This window comes from Pseudophryne corroboree, chromosome 11, assembly GCF_028390025.1.
Source record: "Pseudophryne corroboree isolate aPseCor3 chromosome 11, aPseCor3.hap2, whole genome shotgun sequence".
Taxonomy (NCBI): Eukaryota; Metazoa; Chordata; class Amphibia; order Anura; family Myobatrachidae; genus Pseudophryne; species Pseudophryne corroboree.
In genome coordinates, this window is record NC_086454.1 from 116,865,511 (window position 1) to 116,886,895 (window position 21,385).

General features: G+C 42.4%; 1 protein-coding gene across 1 annotated transcript in view; it reads right to left on the reverse strand.

Moving 5' to 3' along the window:
* Nucleotides 1–21,385, reverse strand: part of MUC2 (mucin 2, oligomeric mucus/gel-forming) — a 166,536-nt gene that overhangs the window by 126,488 nt on the left and 18,663 nt on the right. Inside the window, exons 13-24 of the mRNA XM_063944190.1 lie at nucleotides 20,871–21,035; nucleotides 18,391–18,485; nucleotides 18,178–18,304; nucleotides 17,132–17,387; nucleotides 15,625–15,671; nucleotides 14,735–14,835; nucleotides 14,308–14,459; nucleotides 11,187–11,325; nucleotides 7,710–7,820; nucleotides 5,698–5,877; nucleotides 4,159–4,398; nucleotides 1,547–1,703 (exon numbers count right to left, since the gene is read on the reverse strand). Coding sequence (XP_063800260.1) covers nucleotides 1,547–1,703; nucleotides 4,159–4,398; nucleotides 5,698–5,877; nucleotides 7,710–7,820; nucleotides 11,187–11,325; nucleotides 14,308–14,459; nucleotides 14,735–14,835; nucleotides 15,625–15,671; nucleotides 17,132–17,387; nucleotides 18,178–18,304; nucleotides 18,391–18,485; nucleotides 20,871–21,035 — 1,770 coding nt within the window. The remainder of the gene's footprint in view (nucleotides 1–1,546; nucleotides 1,704–4,158; nucleotides 4,399–5,697; nucleotides 5,878–7,709; nucleotides 7,821–11,186; nucleotides 11,326–14,307; nucleotides 14,460–14,734; nucleotides 14,836–15,624; nucleotides 15,672–17,131; nucleotides 17,388–18,177; nucleotides 18,305–18,390; nucleotides 18,486–20,870; nucleotides 21,036–21,385) is intronic.

Sequence of the window (21,385 nt, forward strand, 5' to 3'; positions counted from 1 at the left end):
TGTTGCTCCATCATTTTGATGGACTGGTAACTCGAATATTACATTATATATATATATATATATATATATATATATATAATATCTGGATAATCCGCCACTCCTAGTAGTATCCAACCGCCTGTGTGCCCTTGTCCAAGCATAAATACGTGGTGGAGTCAGAAACATAACATCAAAGTACAAGCATACGTATTTAACATGCTTGTACTTTGATGTTATGTTTTGCATACTGCATCACTGGTACTTGTGGATGTTTGTACCCCGGACCGGGAGTGATGCAGGTTGTTGACTAAGCTGGGACATTAAAATTCATTAATACTGAGTCCTGGAGTGCCGTGTCCGTCTTGAACATTTGCTTGTTCTGACTCCACCATATATATATATATATATATATATATATAGTCACAAAGGCAACACTGCAATACCTCGGTTTATAACCTTACCCGGTGCCCTCCAAGGGGTCCCACGGCCAAGACACACGCAGACACCAGCAATAATTATCGATAGTTACTATTGGTGTCTGCATCTTTTTCTCCCGAGTGCCGCCTTCTTTTGACTATATATATATAGATAGATAGATAGATAGATAGATAGATAGATAGATAGATAGATAGATAGATAGATATAACACAAAGTTCACTTTATCCATTTGGCTAATAATACTAAATATACACAGTACTTTTACCAAAGGTTCAGTGTAATATTTGCTATAATTCTTTTGGGGAAAATAATAATTTATTTAGCACTTTCAAACAAAGGATAAGTAACAGTACGTATTGTGGGGGTCATTGCGAGTTGTTCGCTCGCTAGCAGTTTTTAGCAGCCGTGCAAACGCTATGCCGCCTCCCACTGGGAGTGTATTTTAGCTTAGCCGAAGTGCAAGCAAAAGGATCGCAGAGCGGCTACAAAATAATTTTGTGCAGTTTCAGAGTAGCTTCAGACCTACTCAGCGCTTGTGATGACTTTAGACTATTCAGTTCCTGTTTTGATGTCACGAACATGCCCTGCGTTCGCCCAGCCATGTCTGCGTTTTTCCTGGCATGCCTGCGTTTTTCCTGGCATGCCTGCGTTTTTTCGAACACTCCCTGAAAACGGTCAGTTGACACCCAGAAACGTCCTCTTCCTGTCAATCACTGTGCGGCCAGCAGTGCGACTGAAATGCTTCGCTAGACCTTGTGTGAAACTACATCATTCGTTGTAAAAGTACGAAGCACGTGCGCATTGCGCCGCATACGCATGCGCAGAAGTGCCGATTTTTTTGGCCTAATTGCTGCGCAGCGAACGAAAGCAGCTTGCGATCAACTCGGAATGACCACCTGTATCTCTAGCAAATACTTTCCCATGTTTAAGTGGACCATCACAGCTTAACATGTTCTTTACAAGAAATGCTGAAGAAGAATGAACTGAATTCCTGACATGCCTAGTAAAGGTCATAATGTTATAATATTTGGATCATGAAATAAAAAATGTAAATATCATTAAAATTAAACTTTCCTTCAAGGTTAGGCTCATAGTTTAACTCTGTAGCCAGTAATAATGCTTTACTCACGGCAAATATCAGGTGTTCTCCAGTAGACACAAGCTTCTTTTTTGGTGCATTCCTGAGCGTAGGCTGCAACCGCAGTACAGAAACATTCACAGTCTCCACCACTGTCACATGAGCAGGCATCATTTACACACGCTTCGTAAAATGGCTTTGGGTCCACCTAAAAACAAGTTCACACTCAGGTCTCAGCTGATTTGTATGGACATAAACATCAGTAACAGTACTGTGGCTTAGAAAGCATTTACTTTACATCTTTAAGAGATGTTAAGTCATTTATATAAAAAATAATAATTCATAATTTAATGCTGACTACTAGGAGTTTAATTTGCTGTGTTGTGTCTATGAGCTGCCATGTTGCTCCTGTACTAGTTGTAGGTATATCTATGCTGAATAATGAAAACACAGACAAATCTCTCATAAAAGGACAATGCATAACAGTTATAGAAGCATTGGCTAACCCAGTGGTTCCAAAACTGTGTGTCTAGACAACCTGGGGTGCCGCAAGGCTCTTGCAGGGGTACCTCAGATCCAGATCTCAGTTCCAGGACTAAAACAAATTATTTATGGTCAAAGCTGCAGGCAAAACAAGCGCTGGTGACTGCCAATCATAAAATATGTGGAGAGTTACAGCAGGTCCACCACCACATAACTGAACCCAAGTGTGACAGGTAGGCACAATTTACTAATTTAATATACTTTTTTTAACTTATCAATAAGAAACTTTTGGACTAGGGGTGCTTTGAAAAACTGAACATACTGAAGGGTGCTGTGATTCAAGAAAGTTTGGGAACCACTGGGTTAACCCGGACCCTCAACCATGACATCCTTCCCAAAACTCTGACCCAGTGGCGGATCCAGGAATGGCTTTTTTGTTTTATAGAGGAGCAGCAGCAGCAAGCACCACCATGTTGCTTCAGATCGTTGCATTCCAACTAGAGGGGACCTAGAAGGCCGCCGAACATTCAGCAGCTTTTTGGAGCCCCAAACTCATCTGCACATGTGCGGAACGGCCTTCTTCTTGAAGAGAAGGAAATCGTAGCCAGCCCTGCACACACTCCTATGTCAAAGGATAGGACCCCGTGCAGCCAAGAAAACAGCAGCAACGGCCGGTTTCTGCACTGTCCACAGGATAAAAAATAAGTCCTAGGAGTGACAGGATGAGACCCCATTTATGGTCGAGACAGCCGCTTCTACCTGAAGGAGGCCATCCATGTTGTTGGCAAAATAAGGTTTTGGGGGTGGACAAGGGGAACATGCATTGTCACCCTGTGCATGACCATATATATGTCACCCCAGTGTATGCGCAACTGTCACCCCGTGTACAGATGGAGCCTCGCTCATCTAGCCTTCTCTGCTGTGCCTAGGTGCACCAAGGATTAGTTAATCCTATTAAAGGGATAGATGAGCAGGGCCTGTGTATACACCTCGATCACCCTAGGTATGTGCCACTGTCACCCAACATGTATGTCCCTCTGTTACTCCATGTATATGCCCGTGTATATTTTACTCTGTCACCCTGTGTGTATGCGCTACTTTCACTCTGTGTATGTCCCTCTGTCACCCCACGTAAGTCCCTCTTTCACCATGCATATATGACCCTCTGTGATCCTGTATACACGCCACTGTCAAGCTGTGTATGTCCTTCTGTCACCCTGTGTATGTCCCTCTGTCACACCACCAAAAGCTGTTAGCTCCAAGGGAGTCAATACAACCATTCCCACCTGTTTAAGTAGTTGGAAGACATTGAATGACCCTTTACTGGACTGTCCTTGGTCAATCAACATTCTTTATAGGGGATCTGGTAAGGATCCCAATGGTTGGGATCCCGGCTGTCATAAGGCCGACATCGGAATCCCGACACTGATCAGAATACGGACATTGGCATCCGGAATAGGATGGCCGAGATCCTGATCATGTGACAGCCGGGATGTCTGAGAGGTAAGTCGCGGGGGGTGGTAGGTTTAGACTGCGGGGGGGAGGGTTATGGGGTTAGCCTGCAGTATAGGGTGGGTTAAGGTTTAGGCTGTGCAGGGGAGGATTATGGGGTTAGGCTGCGGGAAAGGGAGGTTAGGTTTAGGCTGCGGGGAGAGGGAATTATGTTTAGACACCCCTGAGAGGGTTAGGGTTAGGCTGCAGGAGGAGGGATTAGATTAAAGCACCACAGGGGAAGGTTAGGGTTAGTCTGCGGGGAGGGGTAGGATTCAGTTTAGGCTGTGGTAAGGGAGGGTTAGGGTTAGGCTGCAGGAGGAGGGGTTAGATTAAGGCACCACAGGTGAAGGTTAGTCTGCAGGGAGGGGGAGGATTCGGTTTAGGCTGTGGTAAGGGAGAGTTAGGGTTAGGGGCTAAGGGGTAGCATGCTTCCCGACCCCTATCGGCATTCTAAACAGCAGGATGCCGTGGCCGCTACTCTGACAGCAGGCATGCCACCTGCTGGCATTTCAGCACCAACCCCTTTATAGACATAATGAGAAGATTTGTTTCAACAGTATAAATTCTCTAATCTATATGATTGGTGTTAGTTGTGTATATCTCTGTGTCTAGCTGTATGATTGCCAAACCTTGGTTGAAACTGTTATTCATTTGAATTCTGAATGGTCTAAATCTTATCTGTTTACCTTGCTGTGGCAGACTTTGAAAACTTGGCTTTTGATTAAGCCGCACTGCTTCTCAGACCAGGACTGGCGATGCGGGTTCTGACTGCAGGGATTCACCACATCTGTTGCGTCAGGACAGGTAGGGTCAACCTTCCAGCTGTTTCCGAACTCCAATACATCAGTGACTTGTAACATGTGGCTGGTTGTTAAGTCATTTTGTGAATTATCATCAAAGTTTCCACACAAACCGCACAATTTACCCTGGAGGAAAAGGAATGTAGACAAAAATTGTTAACGTACAGTACATGCCACAGAATATTGTACAGAATATCCACACGTTACAGATGATTTCAGGCACAAATGTGCTTAAAGTTTAATATGCATTTGAATGCAAAAGCACATATATCATAGAATTGTTTTGTTTGGTCTTTTTTAAACAATAAAAATTTAGCTTTGGGCTGAACTGACTTAAGGTCCGAACACACTTAACGATAAAATGAGCGACGTCGCTCATTTTCCCCCTCCTTGAGCGTCGTCGCTCATTTTATCGTCAAGGGTGTATGCCGCCAGTGGCGACCGATGCGCGGCCCCGCGGGTCGGCAACGATCGTCGCTGTCGGTAGGGCATGCATGAAGGATGTGGACTGTCGTCCACGACCTTCATGCAGGGCTGGCGGAGGCGTGACGTCACTTAGCGATATGAGCGGTCATATCGCTCAGTGTGTATAGTCGGCCGCCGGCCGGCCGGTCCGGGAGGGGGAAACATTAGATGATGTCGCTCACAGAGCGACATCGTCTAATGTGTATGGGCCTTTAAGTTCTATGTAAGTGATGTATTTACTCTTTGGCACTTTAGTCAAAACATATTTAGAATTATGTGTTTATGAAACTATTCATGATCCCATGTAGTATTCTGTGTAGCTTTATTGTGAATACCGCTGCCAACCTCAGAAATTGCCTTCCACTCAGACTTGCATCAAGACTCCCAGACTTTAAACATGCCCTTAACCACGTAACTGGCTAATACTGTATTATTTCCAAAAAACACTCAGAAGTTGTCATTTTTTTAGGATTGAAAAATTATCCAACATGATCTTATTTAAAAATAATAATAATTATGTTCTTGTTGAAACATCGGTTAAATCAAAGGCTGAGATGTTGGACCATTAATAGTCGGAATGTATGTATTTATATAAATCTAGGAGGTTGTCTGTAATGATCTAATTTTGTCACCTTTGTACTTCGTAACATTTTGTGTATTTAGGATCTGGTGACAGTTCTAGCCTGGCAAACTACAGTATTCTAGGGAAGGGTTACAAGCCTTTTTTTACACACTCTAGATCAGGGGTGGGGAACCTTCATCCCTCCAGCTGTTGTTGAACTACACATCCCAGCATGCCCTGCAACAGTTTTTGCATGGCCAAATAGCAAAACTGTAGCAAGGCATGCTGGTATGTGTAGTTCAACAACAGCTGGAGTGCCGAAGGTTCCCCACCCCTGCTCTAGATAAACAAAGGTTATATTCCAAAGCCCCATGTAATGCTGAATGACCTCTTCTTACCTTGTATTCAGGTGACACCTTGATGAATATTGTGGTTTTTCTGTCCCAGATCAGTAGAATACCATTGCTTGCTTCAATGACCAGGTAAACGCCGACTTCTCGTGTCAAATACTGCACACGTTTTCCACCCTGCCCTACAGTTTCCTCTAAGTGTTTTTCTGCTAACTTCAGTACCGTGCTCTGAAATATGTAAAAATACATCCATAGAAGCACATATGTTATTGAATGTTTTTATACAGTCACCCTGACATTCTAGATGACTTAGCACTACAACAAAATATCTACAGTACATATAACATATGAGGCCGGATGTAACGATGCCCAGGTTCAGCGGCCATGCGGGATGCCGGCCGAACTTGACCGTTTTGCCTTGTAAGTGATTGCCCCTTTAAAAAAATGTTTGTCTGCATCCGGCCCATAGTTTGCATATAAAATAAATGATTTGTTATGGTATAGTTATTTACTTCATGTCAACTTGGTGTAATTTATACAGTTATGTTAAAATCAACTATGTTAATGTACATACAGTCATAACTTCCCTTAATGTAGTAATTTTAATCTCTCTCTCTCTCTCTCTCTCTCTCTCTGCCTATTGCGAGGGCTGTGCCATACACGTAAGCATGTACAAAAGAATTAGCAGCATCAACATCCAGCGACAGTCAACATCACAGAGTGAGCTGCAAATTCAATTACAATGCGATCTGTCATTGGATGAGGTAAGTTCATGGGTAATAACTGAAGCTTGTAGTGGCATTGGGCTATACAGAAGAGCTTGTACTCTTTTCAGTTCTCCATAATAAAAGAAGGGAGCAATTAGTCTGCAAGATGGAAGCCAATCTGGCAAGTACTGTATGGGTGTGGTACAAAAGTTAGACATTATAGACAGTCATTAGGTCTACACCAAACGGTTGCTTGTCAAAAAAATTGTGTGATTGTGTGATTTTAACATTTTTTTACCCAAATTTGTTGGAATGGGTCCCCTCGCCAAGCTTCGGGCTCGGTGGCACTGTTACTTGAGGTAATAGTTGTGACATGGATAGTAAATGAGGCAAACGTAAAAGCATGAAAAGACTCTAAAACACGTGTCGACCCGGTCGACCTTTTTACTGTTGGCCTATTGACTTTTAACCTTTTAACTATCAACCACCTCCCGTACTGTATGCCCCTTATTTTAAAAGAAGCAATAATTTAAAAGGCAAAATTCGTATGATTTTGCTTTTTAACTTACTGCTGGTTTGAAAATACAGTCAGCCACACTGGAATTGTGCCCCCGCCTGCATCTCTTAGACCAGGGGTGGGGAACCTTTTTTCTACCAAGGGCCATTTGGATATTTATAAAATCCTTTGGGGGCCATACAAAAATTATCAACTTAAAAATTAGCCTGCCTCCAGTAGATATGCCCCCATTAGATATGACCCCTAGTAGCGCCGCTTACACACACACACACACACACACACACACACATTAAAAGAAAGAAAAAACACAATACTCACCAGCCCCGCTACTGTTTCCGGACCCTTGCCCTCTGCCTGGCTGCCCGCTCCTCAGAACTGTGGGAGAGACGTCATGACATCTCTCCCATAGCACCGCACACTGCCAAAGCCGGAAGCCGGAGCTCAGGAGTGAGCTCCTAACTCCGGCTGCTGCTGAGGGGAAGAAGCCGGGCGCCCGCTAGTAACAAAAAATCTCAGCGGTTAGGTGAGCCTGGGAGGGCCGGATCAAGTGGCTTTGCGGGCCTTATACGGCCCGCGGGCCTGAGGTTCCCCACCCCTGTCTTAGACTATTACATTAGATCCCCCGTGTTATATTTGGAAAAGCGGCTTGATCTTTTTATTACACATGGGTCACTTAGCAACAGATTTTGCATTTCTCCCCTTAAGAAAATTCCTGATCTCACACTAAGAAATGACAGGCATCGTTAATGACAACATCACACTTACCTGTATTATTCTATTAAGAGTCCTCCAAACAATTATAGCATGAGAGAATATTAAAGGCATAAAATACATACCCCAAGAAAAACTTTGATGGACTTTGAACAGGTAACGCCAGTGGTTCCGCACGGAATGTTCTCTGTGATGATACTAAAGTTGCCATCAGAATGGTTAGGACCACAGTAATCCTGCAATTAAATGATAAGTGAAATCGCTGTTCTTTAATTTACTCAATGACATCATACTGTATCACAGTTATTTTCTTTTGAACTATCACACACATTACAGTCTATCAGCTGTATGTACCAATAACATTGATTGCACAATAATTTTGGTTATAAACAGCAAATAATAATTTGCGTTGTTTATGTTGTGCAGATCTCAACATATTTAGAACCCTCTAAGGGTTATTGGACCTCATTCAGATTCTGCTGTAACTTTGATAATGTCGCAAATGAGTGATTATCGGTAGACTGTGCAAGCATCGGGCCTCAGTGTGCACACACCAAGGTACCTTTGCAATGCTGCTTGCAGTGAGGAATCACAGAGTGATTGACGTGAAGAGACCATTTGGGGGAGGTAACAGGGAGTGTTTTAAAAAAATGAAGTTGTGACGTGACAATTTTTCAGGGCATGTCTTGGTGTGCAGCTGCGATCTCGTATGCCTAAAACATGGTGCCATCCTGCGCAGCCCCAAAGGCATTCAGGGAGTCGATGTTTCCTGTTGTGTATAAGGGGCTCCACTGTGCGGTGCAATGTGAATAACAGGCACTACCGTGTGGTATAATATGAATAACGGACACTCCTGTGTGGTGTAATGCAAACGAGTACTATTCTGTGGCCACGCCCCTATATTTTTGGCATGTACTGTCTCTATTTTAGATGTGGGGCACCAGTTCTCTTTCTGGCACAGGGTACCTGTCTAATGTCTAGTTACGGCTTTGTGTCGCATAACTGGATGCTTACATTGGAGGCCATAGTCTGACAGAGAATCTGCTCTCAGCATGGGGCTGGTGCACATTTTGACTGTGTACCGATGGTTGCACCTAAAGACGCACAAAACAGGATGGTTGTGACTGCAACTGCAGCCCCATAATGTGGGTGACCCAGTCCTTGCACATTACGCAGGCTTGTACACAGGGGATAGGCTTTTACTACCATTAGTATAGAGTTGCAGACGTGTCTACAGCAAAACTTAATCAGCCCCTTAGTGCTTTTAGAACACAGCACCTGAAGGTTTTACATCACATCCACCCTGTTTCACCTGTTCAAAATAAATATTTTACTCTCAGATATTGCTTAATATTGACCATATCTTTTACTGTAAATAATGTATTTATCACATGTACTTATTTTAAGACATGTAACAAAACATACTGAATTTGCCTTTCATCTCCATGAAAATATTTACTTACTGTAAATAGAGTGAATTTTTATTTTTCCTTCTAAAGCCATGTTGTTAAATACAGCGTCACCTTGAACTAGCAAAAGATACAATTTTGTAAAGAACCACTAAAGCCTTGTTGCATGGTATGAAATTGATTTTTCACTTGAAAAATTCCAAATGTCAAAAGTAATGGATTCAGATACACAATGAATACAATTCTAGAAATCAGATATTTTAAATATTCACTAAACCCCCAAATCATAATTTTCAAATATAAAACATGAAGATAAGTAATATTAGTTACTGTTAATCTGTTGCTCTGTTAAAAGGGACCTCTTGGTTATAAAAAGGAAATGCATATTTATACCAAAGTCCTAATATACAGGTAAAAAGCTAAAACTGCAGTCTGTTAAGATGCTGTGATATCAATGGCCCAGCCTCTATTTATGATCATCTACCACTCCGCACAGCACATTTCTGCAATACACGTGTGTAAAGCTGGGTACACATTAGACAACATTTTAAACAATTTGGATGTTGGAACGACAGATCTTTTGAATCGTCCAGTGTAGATGCCAATGTATGTTCTGCTGCTTGTTGGTCACTTCTTCTGATTTTTTAAACAGGCAGGAAGATTTGTAAATATTGTTAATGACTGCATACTCCTGGATGTGGCCACTGACGACATCTTTTGTAAGATTGCACATTGTGTATGCACTATATCGTTTGTCCGGGAGTTCCAGGGAGTTCAAGGGAAATCGTTGATGACATTGCATCATTTGCAAGTCGTCTAATGTGTAAACACCTTTAGCCTATCTGCTCTGTTCAAGAAGCACATGCCTATAGGGCAAGATGGCAGTCTGCCTTAGAGGGGTGGAACAGTAGCACATGGATGTAGAATATGAACCCAGAGACAAGGGGACACCATGCCTTAGCCTTGATTTTTGGGAGCTCATTTTAGACCTACATTTGCAGCATGTGTCCCCAGAATGATCACATTGCCAACAAATCACTATAGAAAACTATCTCTGAAAGTATCAAAATGGGGCTTCATTTTGTCATCTCTTCTGCACGTTTTCAAATAAATAAATCCAGTAGCCACAGCAATTAACTGTAAGAATGTGTGTGACCAGCAATCGCATCAGGTCAGAAAATTCATCGGAAAGTTGGTTAGCCGTGGTTGCTGATATGTCAGTGTGGTGTGTCTTCTGGTATAGCTTTAAATCAATTGTCTTTACTATACCAGATCCAAATAGATTTGTGCACTTAGGTAATTTAAAATTAGGCAATTTAATGGGAACTATCATTTAGCACTTATCTACTCTTTCTGCAATACTATAATTCTTCCAGAAACTGAAAAATTAGTGTGGTATGGTCTTCTAGATGATTGGAAATTTTTGAGAGTTTTTTTCAATCAATAAAATGGTAAACAAAAAAAAACATCTTGCAGTGCAATATTATGTTCATGTAAATGTATTACAAATGTAACACTTTTTAACACTCGTGTGATACCTTGGGGTGGTTGGCTTGTGGTGGCCTGAGGGGTCCTGCCCTGGACTTGAACCTTAGTGTTAGGGACCCACCAGATGAGGTCACCTGGCCAAAATTATTCTAAGCACCTCAAATTTACTCTATCTTATATTGCAGAGTTTATTACCATTATTCTGCTTAGCAGTGGTTAGTATTTAGAGCAGGGATGGGGAACCTTCGGCCCTCCAGCTGTTGCTGAACTACACATACCAGCATGCCTTGCTACAGTTTTGCTATTTGGCCATGCTAAAACTGTTGCAGGGCATGCTGGGATGTGTAGTTCAACAACAGCTGGAAGGCCGAAGGTTCCCCATCCCTGATTTAGAGTGTGCATTTTCTCTCTTTTTTCTGTGTGCAACTACAAGTCTCAGCATGGTAGCACCCCCATATACGCATAAAGCAGTTCGGCATTTGTGGGCTACAAGCAAAGCAGGCAGTATTTACCTGCATATAAAAACAATAAATGTATTTGCACCATGGTTTGTTTCAAATACACTGTTACTTGCTGGTTTTTCTTTGCACAGAATCAATCAGCCCTATAGTAATAGATGAACATTAAACATAGTACAGTATACAGAAGTTTGACATCAGTGTTGGTAATAGTAATATTAGTAGTATAATATCCAAAGTCTCTTACCTGGGCAGCCACAAATTCACAATTCCCATCAAAGTCATAAAATTTTTCATCAAATGTGATATAATGACCGTTTCCATAGATTGCACATGTGCCATAACATATAGCATTAGTGCAGCTCCATCTTCCTCTCTGGCAAAGGCTGCAAATTAATTCATGCAATTAAATTTACATATTAAGTAAACATACAGTATATGAATAATAACAATACCCTTCAATACGGATTACATAACGTAAAATAAATAAGCCTGATCTGCAAAGTCTGCTGAAATATTTGACCCATTTAAATTAATACATTATGGAGCAGACTTAAGCTGTGTACACACTAGTGATGAGCGGATTCGGTACACACTAAGGTGGTCATTCCGAGTTGATCGCTGCAGCATTGCGATCAGGCTAGAAATCGGCTGTTCTGCGCATGCGTATGGGCCGCAGGGCGCACGAGCTAAGTTATTTCACACAAAACAATGCAATTTTACACACGGCCGAGCGACGCTTTTCAGTCGCTCTACTGATCGGTGAGTGATTGACAGGAAGTGGGTGTTTCTGGGTGGTAACTGAGCATTTTCAGGGAGTGTGCTAAAAAACGCAGGCGTGCCAGGCAAAAACGCAGGAGTGGCTGGAGAAACGGGGGAGTGGTTGGCCGAACGCAGGGCGTGTTTGTGACGTCAAACCAGGAACTAAACTGACTGCAGTGATTGCAAGATAGGAGTAGGTCTGGAGCTACTTAGAAACGGCATGACATTTTTTTGTAGCAATTTTGCTACTCTTTCGTTCGCACTTCTGCTAAGCTAAAATACACTCCCAGAGGGCGGCGGCTTAGCGTGTGTAATGCTGCTAAAAGTCTAGCAAGCGATCAACTCGGAATGAGGGCCTAAATGATGTGTACCCAGTGTGATATTGGTGGCGACGGATCCGGCAGGGGCAGTGACGGACTGGGCCTCCAATTTTGCCCGGCCACTTGTGAACGCGCGCTTCATGGTGGGTGATCTGTCAGATAATATGGGGGTGTGCCACGAGTCATGGCGGTGTGGACTCGTGGCACGCCCCCATTACCATGGCGACGCTTGTTGGGGGCGTGGACACACAGCACATTCGGTGGGGGCGGCTCAACCAGAGAGCCGGAGCTGCGCTGCACACAGCCTTCCCGTCTCTCTGAGGGACCAGCCCACCTGCCCATCGGCACTTGTGGCAAATGCCAGAAGTGCCAGATTGCCAGTCCAGCCCTGGGCAGGGGTGCCGGCATTGGCAAGTGCATACACACTTGCCGATGTCAGCAGCAACGGAGCAGTGGCATGGGGAGGAGTAGGTCCATGCTGCATTCAGCAGCATGGCATCACTAGCAACATTCCCAGATTGAGCTGCATGTACAGACGATGCAGTATGTCTCTAGTGACCCGCGGGAGCACGTATCGCTAACGATCTAGTGGGTAAACACTGAACAATAAAACAAATTTGTCATAACGAATGGTCGTTATTGGAAAATTTGTTTAAAAATGTCATCTAGTGAGTGCCCAGCTTTACTTGTCACTAAAGTAGAAATATTCTGACTACGCTATCCTCGCTATGGGGTCTATTCAAGAAGCAGTGAAAAGTGTGGAGAAGTGAGCCAGTGGAGAAGTTGTGCATGGCAACCAATCAGCATTGAAGTAACATTTATAATTTGCATACTATACAGTTATACAGAGCAGCTGATTGGTTGCAATGGGCAACTTCTCCACTGGCTCACTTCTCCACTCTTTTCACTACTTCATGAATAGACCCCTATGTGTCTATGCTGCTTACTGATCAGATGAGGGTATATAAAATAGTGTGTAAAAGTAATCCCAAATAGTCCGGAAACTGTCCACATATAATTAATTCAATGCAGAGCAGCCGTCATCGTGTGAGACTTAATATTATCAGTTTGGTAAATCATATTTATACTGTAGTATATTTTAGTTATATTCAATTTGATCATGACTTCAACAACTGTAAATAACATTACTGTAACTAACCCTCATTGTTTTCTGTGCAATACAAGAGTGTTATTCGAAGCAAAGCCCCCATACCCCTCCCTAGTTCAGCAGCAGCATGCAGGAATAATACTGCAATGTGCTCAGAGCTGTGACCCATGTATTAAATAGGAAAAAAGTAAGGAACTCTGGGGGTGCATGGGAGAGTGGGATTATAGGGCAATAGGCCATATGGGAACTTCATTTTATGCATCGCTGTTTTAAAGGCTTATGCACCAAGATGAATGGGTCTGTTCTGCAGCTGGAAACAGTAGATTCCACATGTTTTAAATAATGGACCTATTCCTAATTGCATAGGCACACACGGGGGAGGGGGGATTCCAGTTGACTGGAAACTCCCACTAAGCAGGGATCTTCAATTGTGGAATGGGGTCCACATCTGGAAAAGAAAATGTTCAGCTCAGATGTGCTTGCCCTACTGTCATACCTAAAGGCGTGGTGTCATCACTGGCCCTGTATATATCTGAAATATTACATACACTGCACTGTATGAAGTGCTACAGTAAGTATGCCCTCATCATGTGGTGTAAACACTTGCTCTAAAATAAACCATTTGGAAACCCCCCTCTAGAAATCCTACATTTGCCCCTGAATTGGTTTCCCGATCAGGCACACTGTCTATTCATTAAGCTCAGAAAGCTAAAAGTATTTAATGGTTGATTGCGGGAATTGTTGCCATCTTCAGATGGTGTTAGTCTGCTGAGCCCTACTACTTTTTATAAAAAGGGGATCTGGAGTGCAAAAAGGGATCCCTTTGTTTTGCCCATTTGGATCTCCCTCGCTGTGCACAAGCAAGCTCACACATTCACAGTAACGCTGTCAGTGCAAACGTTTGCCACTAGTAATCAGGTGAGAAAGTGTGATTGCTAGGGATCGTGGAACAGCTGCTTTTTCTAGTAGCTGCCCAGTGCTGGAGCAATGCGAAATTGCTCAAACGGATTTGGGGGTTTTGACTACAATTGTGGCAAATTAGATACATAATTTGTGTAGGGCTAATGCATGTTAATAATAAATAGGCCACTAAGACACTATATGGATGGTATAACCCATCTAGTTAAAAAACTCTAGATTCAGACTTTGTGTCATTTGTCATGAACATATTACATTACCATGTATTGCAGTCCACCTTGACCTGAGTCCCATGGGGAAAAATATCTTCATTATGGACACAAGGACACCTGTCTTCAGGAACACATCCTCCAGCGCCATCATCTAGGAGACCATCAGGGCAAACACATCCTGAGATACACTCTGTCTGAAACTATGTGATCAGAAAAAAACAAAAAACAGGATTAATCCTCATTATTTTTTGTTACCCTCATTATACAAGCAAAAGTGGAACAGTTGTGTTCAAATTGTGTATAGCAAGGTGTGTATTGTATGATGTCAGTGTCACCATTTTTGCACATTACATATGAGGTTATGGCACAGTAGCATAGGCTAGGTGTACATGTCTGTTAATAGAACTATAAATATATTATAACTTTGAATTTAATTATTTCAAATGTAACATCAGAAAAAATAAAATTAACGTACATATTCCACACTGAGTGTCTTGCAGCTCCTGTGACTTTTGGCACCTGCAACATCTGATTGGACCTTGTTACAGTCAAAGTAGTCCTTTCCCTTGGGGCAAGCTGTAAAGAGACAACGTGTCTTCATGTATGAAATAACTGTGCATTAGTGTGACATGACTTGTCTACAGAAGGTAGGCATTCATTTTGCCGGCTGACGGGATCCTGGCTGTCAGGATACCGACGCTGGTATCCCAACACCCGGTGAAATACCGGCGGTCGGAATTCGCTGGAATCCCGCCACTACCGGAGGGGGAATATAACCCTGTGGCAACCAAAGGTCGCTAATTAGCCCGAAGTGTGGCAAGCGGACACCTGACCACCTGACCACCGGGATCGCGACAGCCAGGATATCTTACTGAATACCTACAGCGATACAGTACACCGTCATTTAATTGTAACACACGACATACTGTACAGTAAATTACTGGTATAATTGGGCAGCACTGATGGTAAATATGACTTGCTGTACGGGGAGATGCTTGTAGCCTTGGAGACAAAAAAAAGTGGAAAGAGATAACATGCAAACAAATGAGCTTCTAGCAGTCATTTCTCAAGTACAACCTGTAAAATGACAGTTAAGAGCTGATTGGTTGGTACTTTATCTCTTTCCAGTATGTCTCTCTCCAAAGTTTGATGCATCTCCCCCATAGTCATTGTAAGTGAATTCGTTATTGTTCACTGCAAACTATTTTTTAGTTTAGACTGTTGGATATAATAAATTACTATTATATACTGTCACATATAGTGTAATATGTTTGGAATGTTTGTTATAATTATGTCAGTGACTGCTTCCAAAGTTGATATGTAACATTTGTATGAAAAAACTTGAATGTAGTATTTTGTCCTTACTGTCATTGGTGTGACTGCTGCAAATAAGTTTCCCATTGTGGCAGGAGCTGGGAGAAAAAACACAATAGAACACAACATTAGCATTTTATGTACACATTATACTCATAACAAACTTGTACAGTTATTAAGATATGGACAAGATATGGTTTATCTTCAGTGGTGTCTCAGTAATGAGATTGCTGCAAAAGACATCATCATGATTAGTTTTTGCAGCTTTAAATACATTTGGTTTGTACACATGTGTAGTAAGATTGTGCCAATAGAAATAATTTGTTTTCTAATTATATTTTATTAATTACTTAAAGGAGACCTCGGCAGGCACTTAAATCACACTGGCATGCTGGGGGTTGCAGAGTTTTAAAACTACAGGGTAGTTTAGTTTAAGTGCCAGCTCCTACACTGTCGTCAGCAACCCCATAGTCCAGTGTCCCCCAGCCTGAGTGAAAGAGATAGAAACCACTTGTTTCCTATTTATATTTTTTTAATTACTTAAAGAGGACCTGTGCATTAGATATAGCTTTATTACACAGTAATATGATAGGTAGAATCTGATTTGTTGCTATAGGAAATATCTCCACTTTTCCTCTATAGAAGATTTGATATACCTTCTCCTGTGTTCTCTCCTCAGAAAACTCTCTTCATCAGACACATCAGATAAATTGTGATCGGTAAAAGGAAGCCAGACTGGGAGCAAGCATACTGCAGATGGAATCTGAGCGGGGCCATCAGAGCACTGCAGCTGTATGGCTGGTTATGATTCATGCTTACCAAAGTTCTAGTGGATGACACTGGGGCAAAGAGTCTAATGCGTGACTGACCACATTGATCAACAGCCAGACTTGAAAACTGACAGTTCTACAAAATCATTAGACGAAACAGACCAGAGTTTAGGATAGAAGAATAAGTTGAAGGTCAGGATGACAGGTAGGCTTGGATGACCAAAGACTAGCTGGTTCCATAAGAGATAGCAAAAAATCAGACATCAGGATAGGGATGAACATGACACATTAGTAATAGGTACTCTTAGATGGACACAAGTGTGGGAATAGCTGCTGCTCTGCTACCACCGTGTGTAATGAGCTGTCCTTTTAAATAAATCTGTTGATGTCATATAAGTATAGAGGACTGGAGGGAAGATGAGGGCACACTGCTATGTAGTAAGTGGGAGCATTGATGGCCTATAAGAACACCAGGGTGACAGGCCTAAAGGATTCTGATAGATCCTGCAATATCTCAGTTCACGTATCAACTTATGTAAGAGTACTGAATTCATTTCAGCCCAGAATATATTTTATTTCCCGCAGACAGGTGGGGCAAAACGTGAACCTGGAGCAGATTCTCAATAGAGAGGGGTTTTGAAATAATTCTTAGCATATAATGTAAAGATTAATATGATATAAGTGACACCCAGATCTACCAATTATTTTGTCAGAAAAAGGGCCATCATTTGCTATGTTAAACTCTTAGCATTATGAGTTTTAGTGTCATAGTTGTATTCAATCCTTACCAACGTTCACCCTGTTTGTTGAACACATCCAGTGGTTCCAAGTAGGTGCCATGGTAATAGCATGAACATTTGGATATAGGTACACACTGGTCCTTCTCATTCAGGTACTGTCCATCTGGACACGCACAGCCATCTACTGGAGTGAACACACTAGTGCAAGCTTTCTCTCCCTCTGCCAAGGAACGACATGTTGGCTGACACGTAGTCAGGTTATACAGATAGACTTGGGAAGATGGGCAAGAGGTAATGTCCTTCTCTGCAGGGGATAAAGTAAAAGAGAACTGATTCACAGAACATTCAAGTCAGGTAACATTTTTCTTCCGTTTGAGCATGTTATATAAACTAGTTTCATTTAAAAGCTGTTTATAGAACAAAAGCTAACAACTCATGTTTCCTTATTATCCTTGTAAAGGGTGTGACATTTGTTTAAACCAGTGGTTCCCAAGCTCGGTCCTCAAGGACCCCTAATGGTTCACATTTTCCAGGTCACTCGAGAGGTGCACTGTCCATGACAAACTTCACATTATAAAAAATCCACAGGGGCCCTGGAAAATGTGAACCATTAGGGATCCTTGGGGGCTGAGTTTGGGAACCACTGATTTAAATAATTAAAATGCTCTACATATCTCTTGATTTAATTTATGGAGTGTTATGCATAATGTATGCATACCAGTAAATAAATGACTATCCTAAAAAACAAATGGGCACCCCAAAAAATGTAACAGCAAAGTCAATGGAATGAAACGGAGTTCTCCCGAATTTCCCATTACCAGTGGCAAGTAATTCCACCAGGGCTGGAAGCACTATAGCAGGGAAACAAAAACATGGAGTCCTCCAGCCATAGTACTAAATAGCCTTAGGTTGGTCACAATAGGGCTGTATTCCCTAGGGGTTCAAACTCAAAAAAAATCCTCATCTCAGGAAAACCAATCACCTTGCTGATAGCATTCGAGCTATTACCAACACTCTGGTGGACTATAGATCCCAGCACTACCTGGCCACCTTTAATCTCTCTCTATACAATATTACTTGCTCAAGCTACTTACCACAGATGCCATTTTTCCATCCCCACAGGATGATCCCTTTGGCAGCACAGGCTCTGACGTAGGATGAAACAGCGGCACACATGCAGAGCTCACTGTTTTTACAGACACATGAGTCATAGCGACATCTCTGTCAGGTGCAAAAAAATAAGAGGGAAACTATAGTCAGTGAGGATTTACATGAACTGGTAAGTGTACACATTCAATGATACTGACCTTTGCATATTCAGTTGGGTCTATTGCAGAATGACATATGCCAAATCGAGACTCTGTTTTTTCCAACATAGAACACCAATAGTCTGCATAGTTTTCTGGACAAAAAAATGAACAATGTCATAATAATCTAATATAAACATGTGGTCAACTGGGGAAAAAAGACAAAACATCGAACTGCTAAAAGGAAAACTTTTCATAGTCTCAATACTAATTGCCGATAGGGGTTGGGTTTGTGTGACTGGTTGGGTTTGTGTGACCACGCAGCATGCTCAGTGGCTCGCTGTGCTTGCCACAGGTTTTATTCCCACTCTAAGTGTCGTGGACACCCACGAGTGGGAATAGTCCCTGTTGGTCAGCTTGCCAACAGGCAGGCTATTGATCGTGCGCGATCCCAGCGTCTGTATTGTGACCGGCAGTCTCCCCAATGCTGGTCACATAACCGCATCCTGATGCTCGGTAGCATGGGACAACTATGGCAGCACATGCAGCTCCTTATCAGTTAGTACAGCTATTCTGATAGATTATCCCCACAACGCTGGCTTGTGCCTCTAACATTATTACAGTAAGTGAGTGTCGTAGTTAGTTTGCATTATCTTAAAAGAGCTTAATATTTAAATAGATTAAATATATCTGATCTGCTAACTATGGGCCTGATACGGATTTGGAAGCAAGGCAGAAAATGGAAGTTTGCACCATTTTGCAATGCAAGGGGAGCAAATACTTTATACAAATATTTTTTTTCTGTGCAGGGTAAATACTGGCTGCTTTTGCATGTAGCCCACACATGTTAGACAGCTTTATTTTTACACTGCAATTTAGATTTCAGTGTGTACACACCCCGCCCAAATCTAAATCCCTCTACGCGCTGCATCTGCCCCACCAGCAGTGCAATATGGTTTTGTCCAGTTGCTTGCTTTTTTTGGTTTGCTTCCATATCTTAATAACTCCCAATAAAACCTTGTACAATGGGGGTAATTCTGAGTTGATCGCAGCAGGATTTTTTTTAGCAGTTGGGCAAAACCATGTGCACTGCAGGGGAGGCAGATATAACATGTGCAGAGAGAGTTAGATTTGGGTGTGGTGAGTTCAATCTGCAATCTAATTTGCAGTGTAAAAATAAAGCAGCCAGTATTTACCCTGCACAGAAACAAAATAACCCACCCAAATCTAACTCTCTCTGCAAATGTTATATCTGCCCCCCCTGCAGTGCACATGGTTTTTCCCAACTGCTAAAAAATTTCCTGCTGCGATCAACTTGGAATTACCCCCCATATGTGCATATCTGTATAATATGGATGAGTAAGATTGTCAAACCTTGAAAAAGATTTTACTGATAATTTTATTGGAAAAAAAAATAGTAACCAAATTGTTTGCTGACACAGGGGGATATTCAATTACCCGCGATCATTGGTTGTGGGTAATGGTCTCGCCGGGGGCTATTCAATTAGCCCTGTTAAGCCAGCACGAGATGCGGCTTATCAGGGATTTGTTTCACATGCTTCAGGCAAGTGAAGCAAATTCCCTAAACACATCCCTGTTTTCAGCTCAAAACAGAGCTGTTTCTACCAAAAATACACAGGTTTCACGGAACCTGTGTGTTTTCGGGTGAAAAAAACATTGACGAAACATCAGAAAACATTGCACCGAAGCTTCTTCGTGGGTAATTGAATACCCCCTATAGTTGGTGATTCAGAGTAAATACAGTGCCAGTTTGCCCAGTGGGCCTGATTCTGATTAGTACGTAAATCCAATGGTATACATATAAATCTGATGGTGGCTGATCTGCACATATGCAAGACCCATTCTGTGTATATGCAGCACAAGTCATGTGGTCATGTTGAATACACAGGCGGTGGCTGTTTGTATGTGGGGAGGAGGTGGTGCCAGCCAGTGATCCAAAAAACGGGGGAATGGATTGCGAGTGGTGAGGCCAGTGTCTGCATCTGCAAATGCAGATTTCCTGGCTTCATGTACGGAAGGTAACTCAGCTGGCCGATGGCCCTGCAGATGGATCCAGTGATGTGTCCTCGGGTACAGCAGGCGGATCACGCATGCATGCAAGAGCCGTCTATTTACACCAGATGCCTCCTGCTGTGTTAGTATAGGGTAGCATCGCTGCTGTCTCCAAGGACGCAGCAGCGATGCTAATCAGATCGGAATCATGTCCAGTGTTTCTTGTGTGAAATCACACTACACATTTCCAGTGGAGTAAGGGTGGGGTTACGTAATTGCAAACACAAGCAGACCAGGACACACTCTTTATCAGTCATAGGCAGTTGCAAATAGCAAATGATGATGACAGTCACCAGCACTAATGAACCATATATGATTGGCTGTTTGCCTGGCTGATGCTATTTGTCCACTGCCTGGACACAGATTATGTGTTCTGTGTATGGCTTAACAAAGCTATTTTTGATGTATTAGAGAAGTGATTGAAGCTTTATTATGGACTAAAAATACATAATTAAATTAATTCTCACTGTTTTCAATGCTGAGGCTGCAGGGATCATCCAACCAGTCTGACATGTCATCGCAGCTGGGTTGTGCTTTCCACGTGTTGGCAAAGGCTGATGCTGTGGCTTCGACTAGTCCTCCTGATGTTTTGAAATCATCTCCTTCCTTAGAATTGAAGTTTCCGCAAAGACCTATACACAAAAAAATGCTCATTACTTTCTCATAATACATCTCATTTCGCTAATATAAGATATTAAAGATTTCATTCCAGAAAAATAATATCTGTCACCAGTATATCAACAGCGGAGCGAGCCCACAATGCAGGCACGGGGGCTCGGTGCGCTCGCCACAGGCTATATTCTCCCTCTATGGGCATTACGGCAGCGGGCTCTCACTGCTAGTCGGGATTCCGGCACTGGCATTGTGACTGCTGGGATCCCAACTAGCAGTATTTTTTAACCTCTTCCCACCTGAGGCATACAGAGAAGACATGTTACTGCATTTCTGCTTATTTGGAGTATAATATTAAATGCAACGGCAG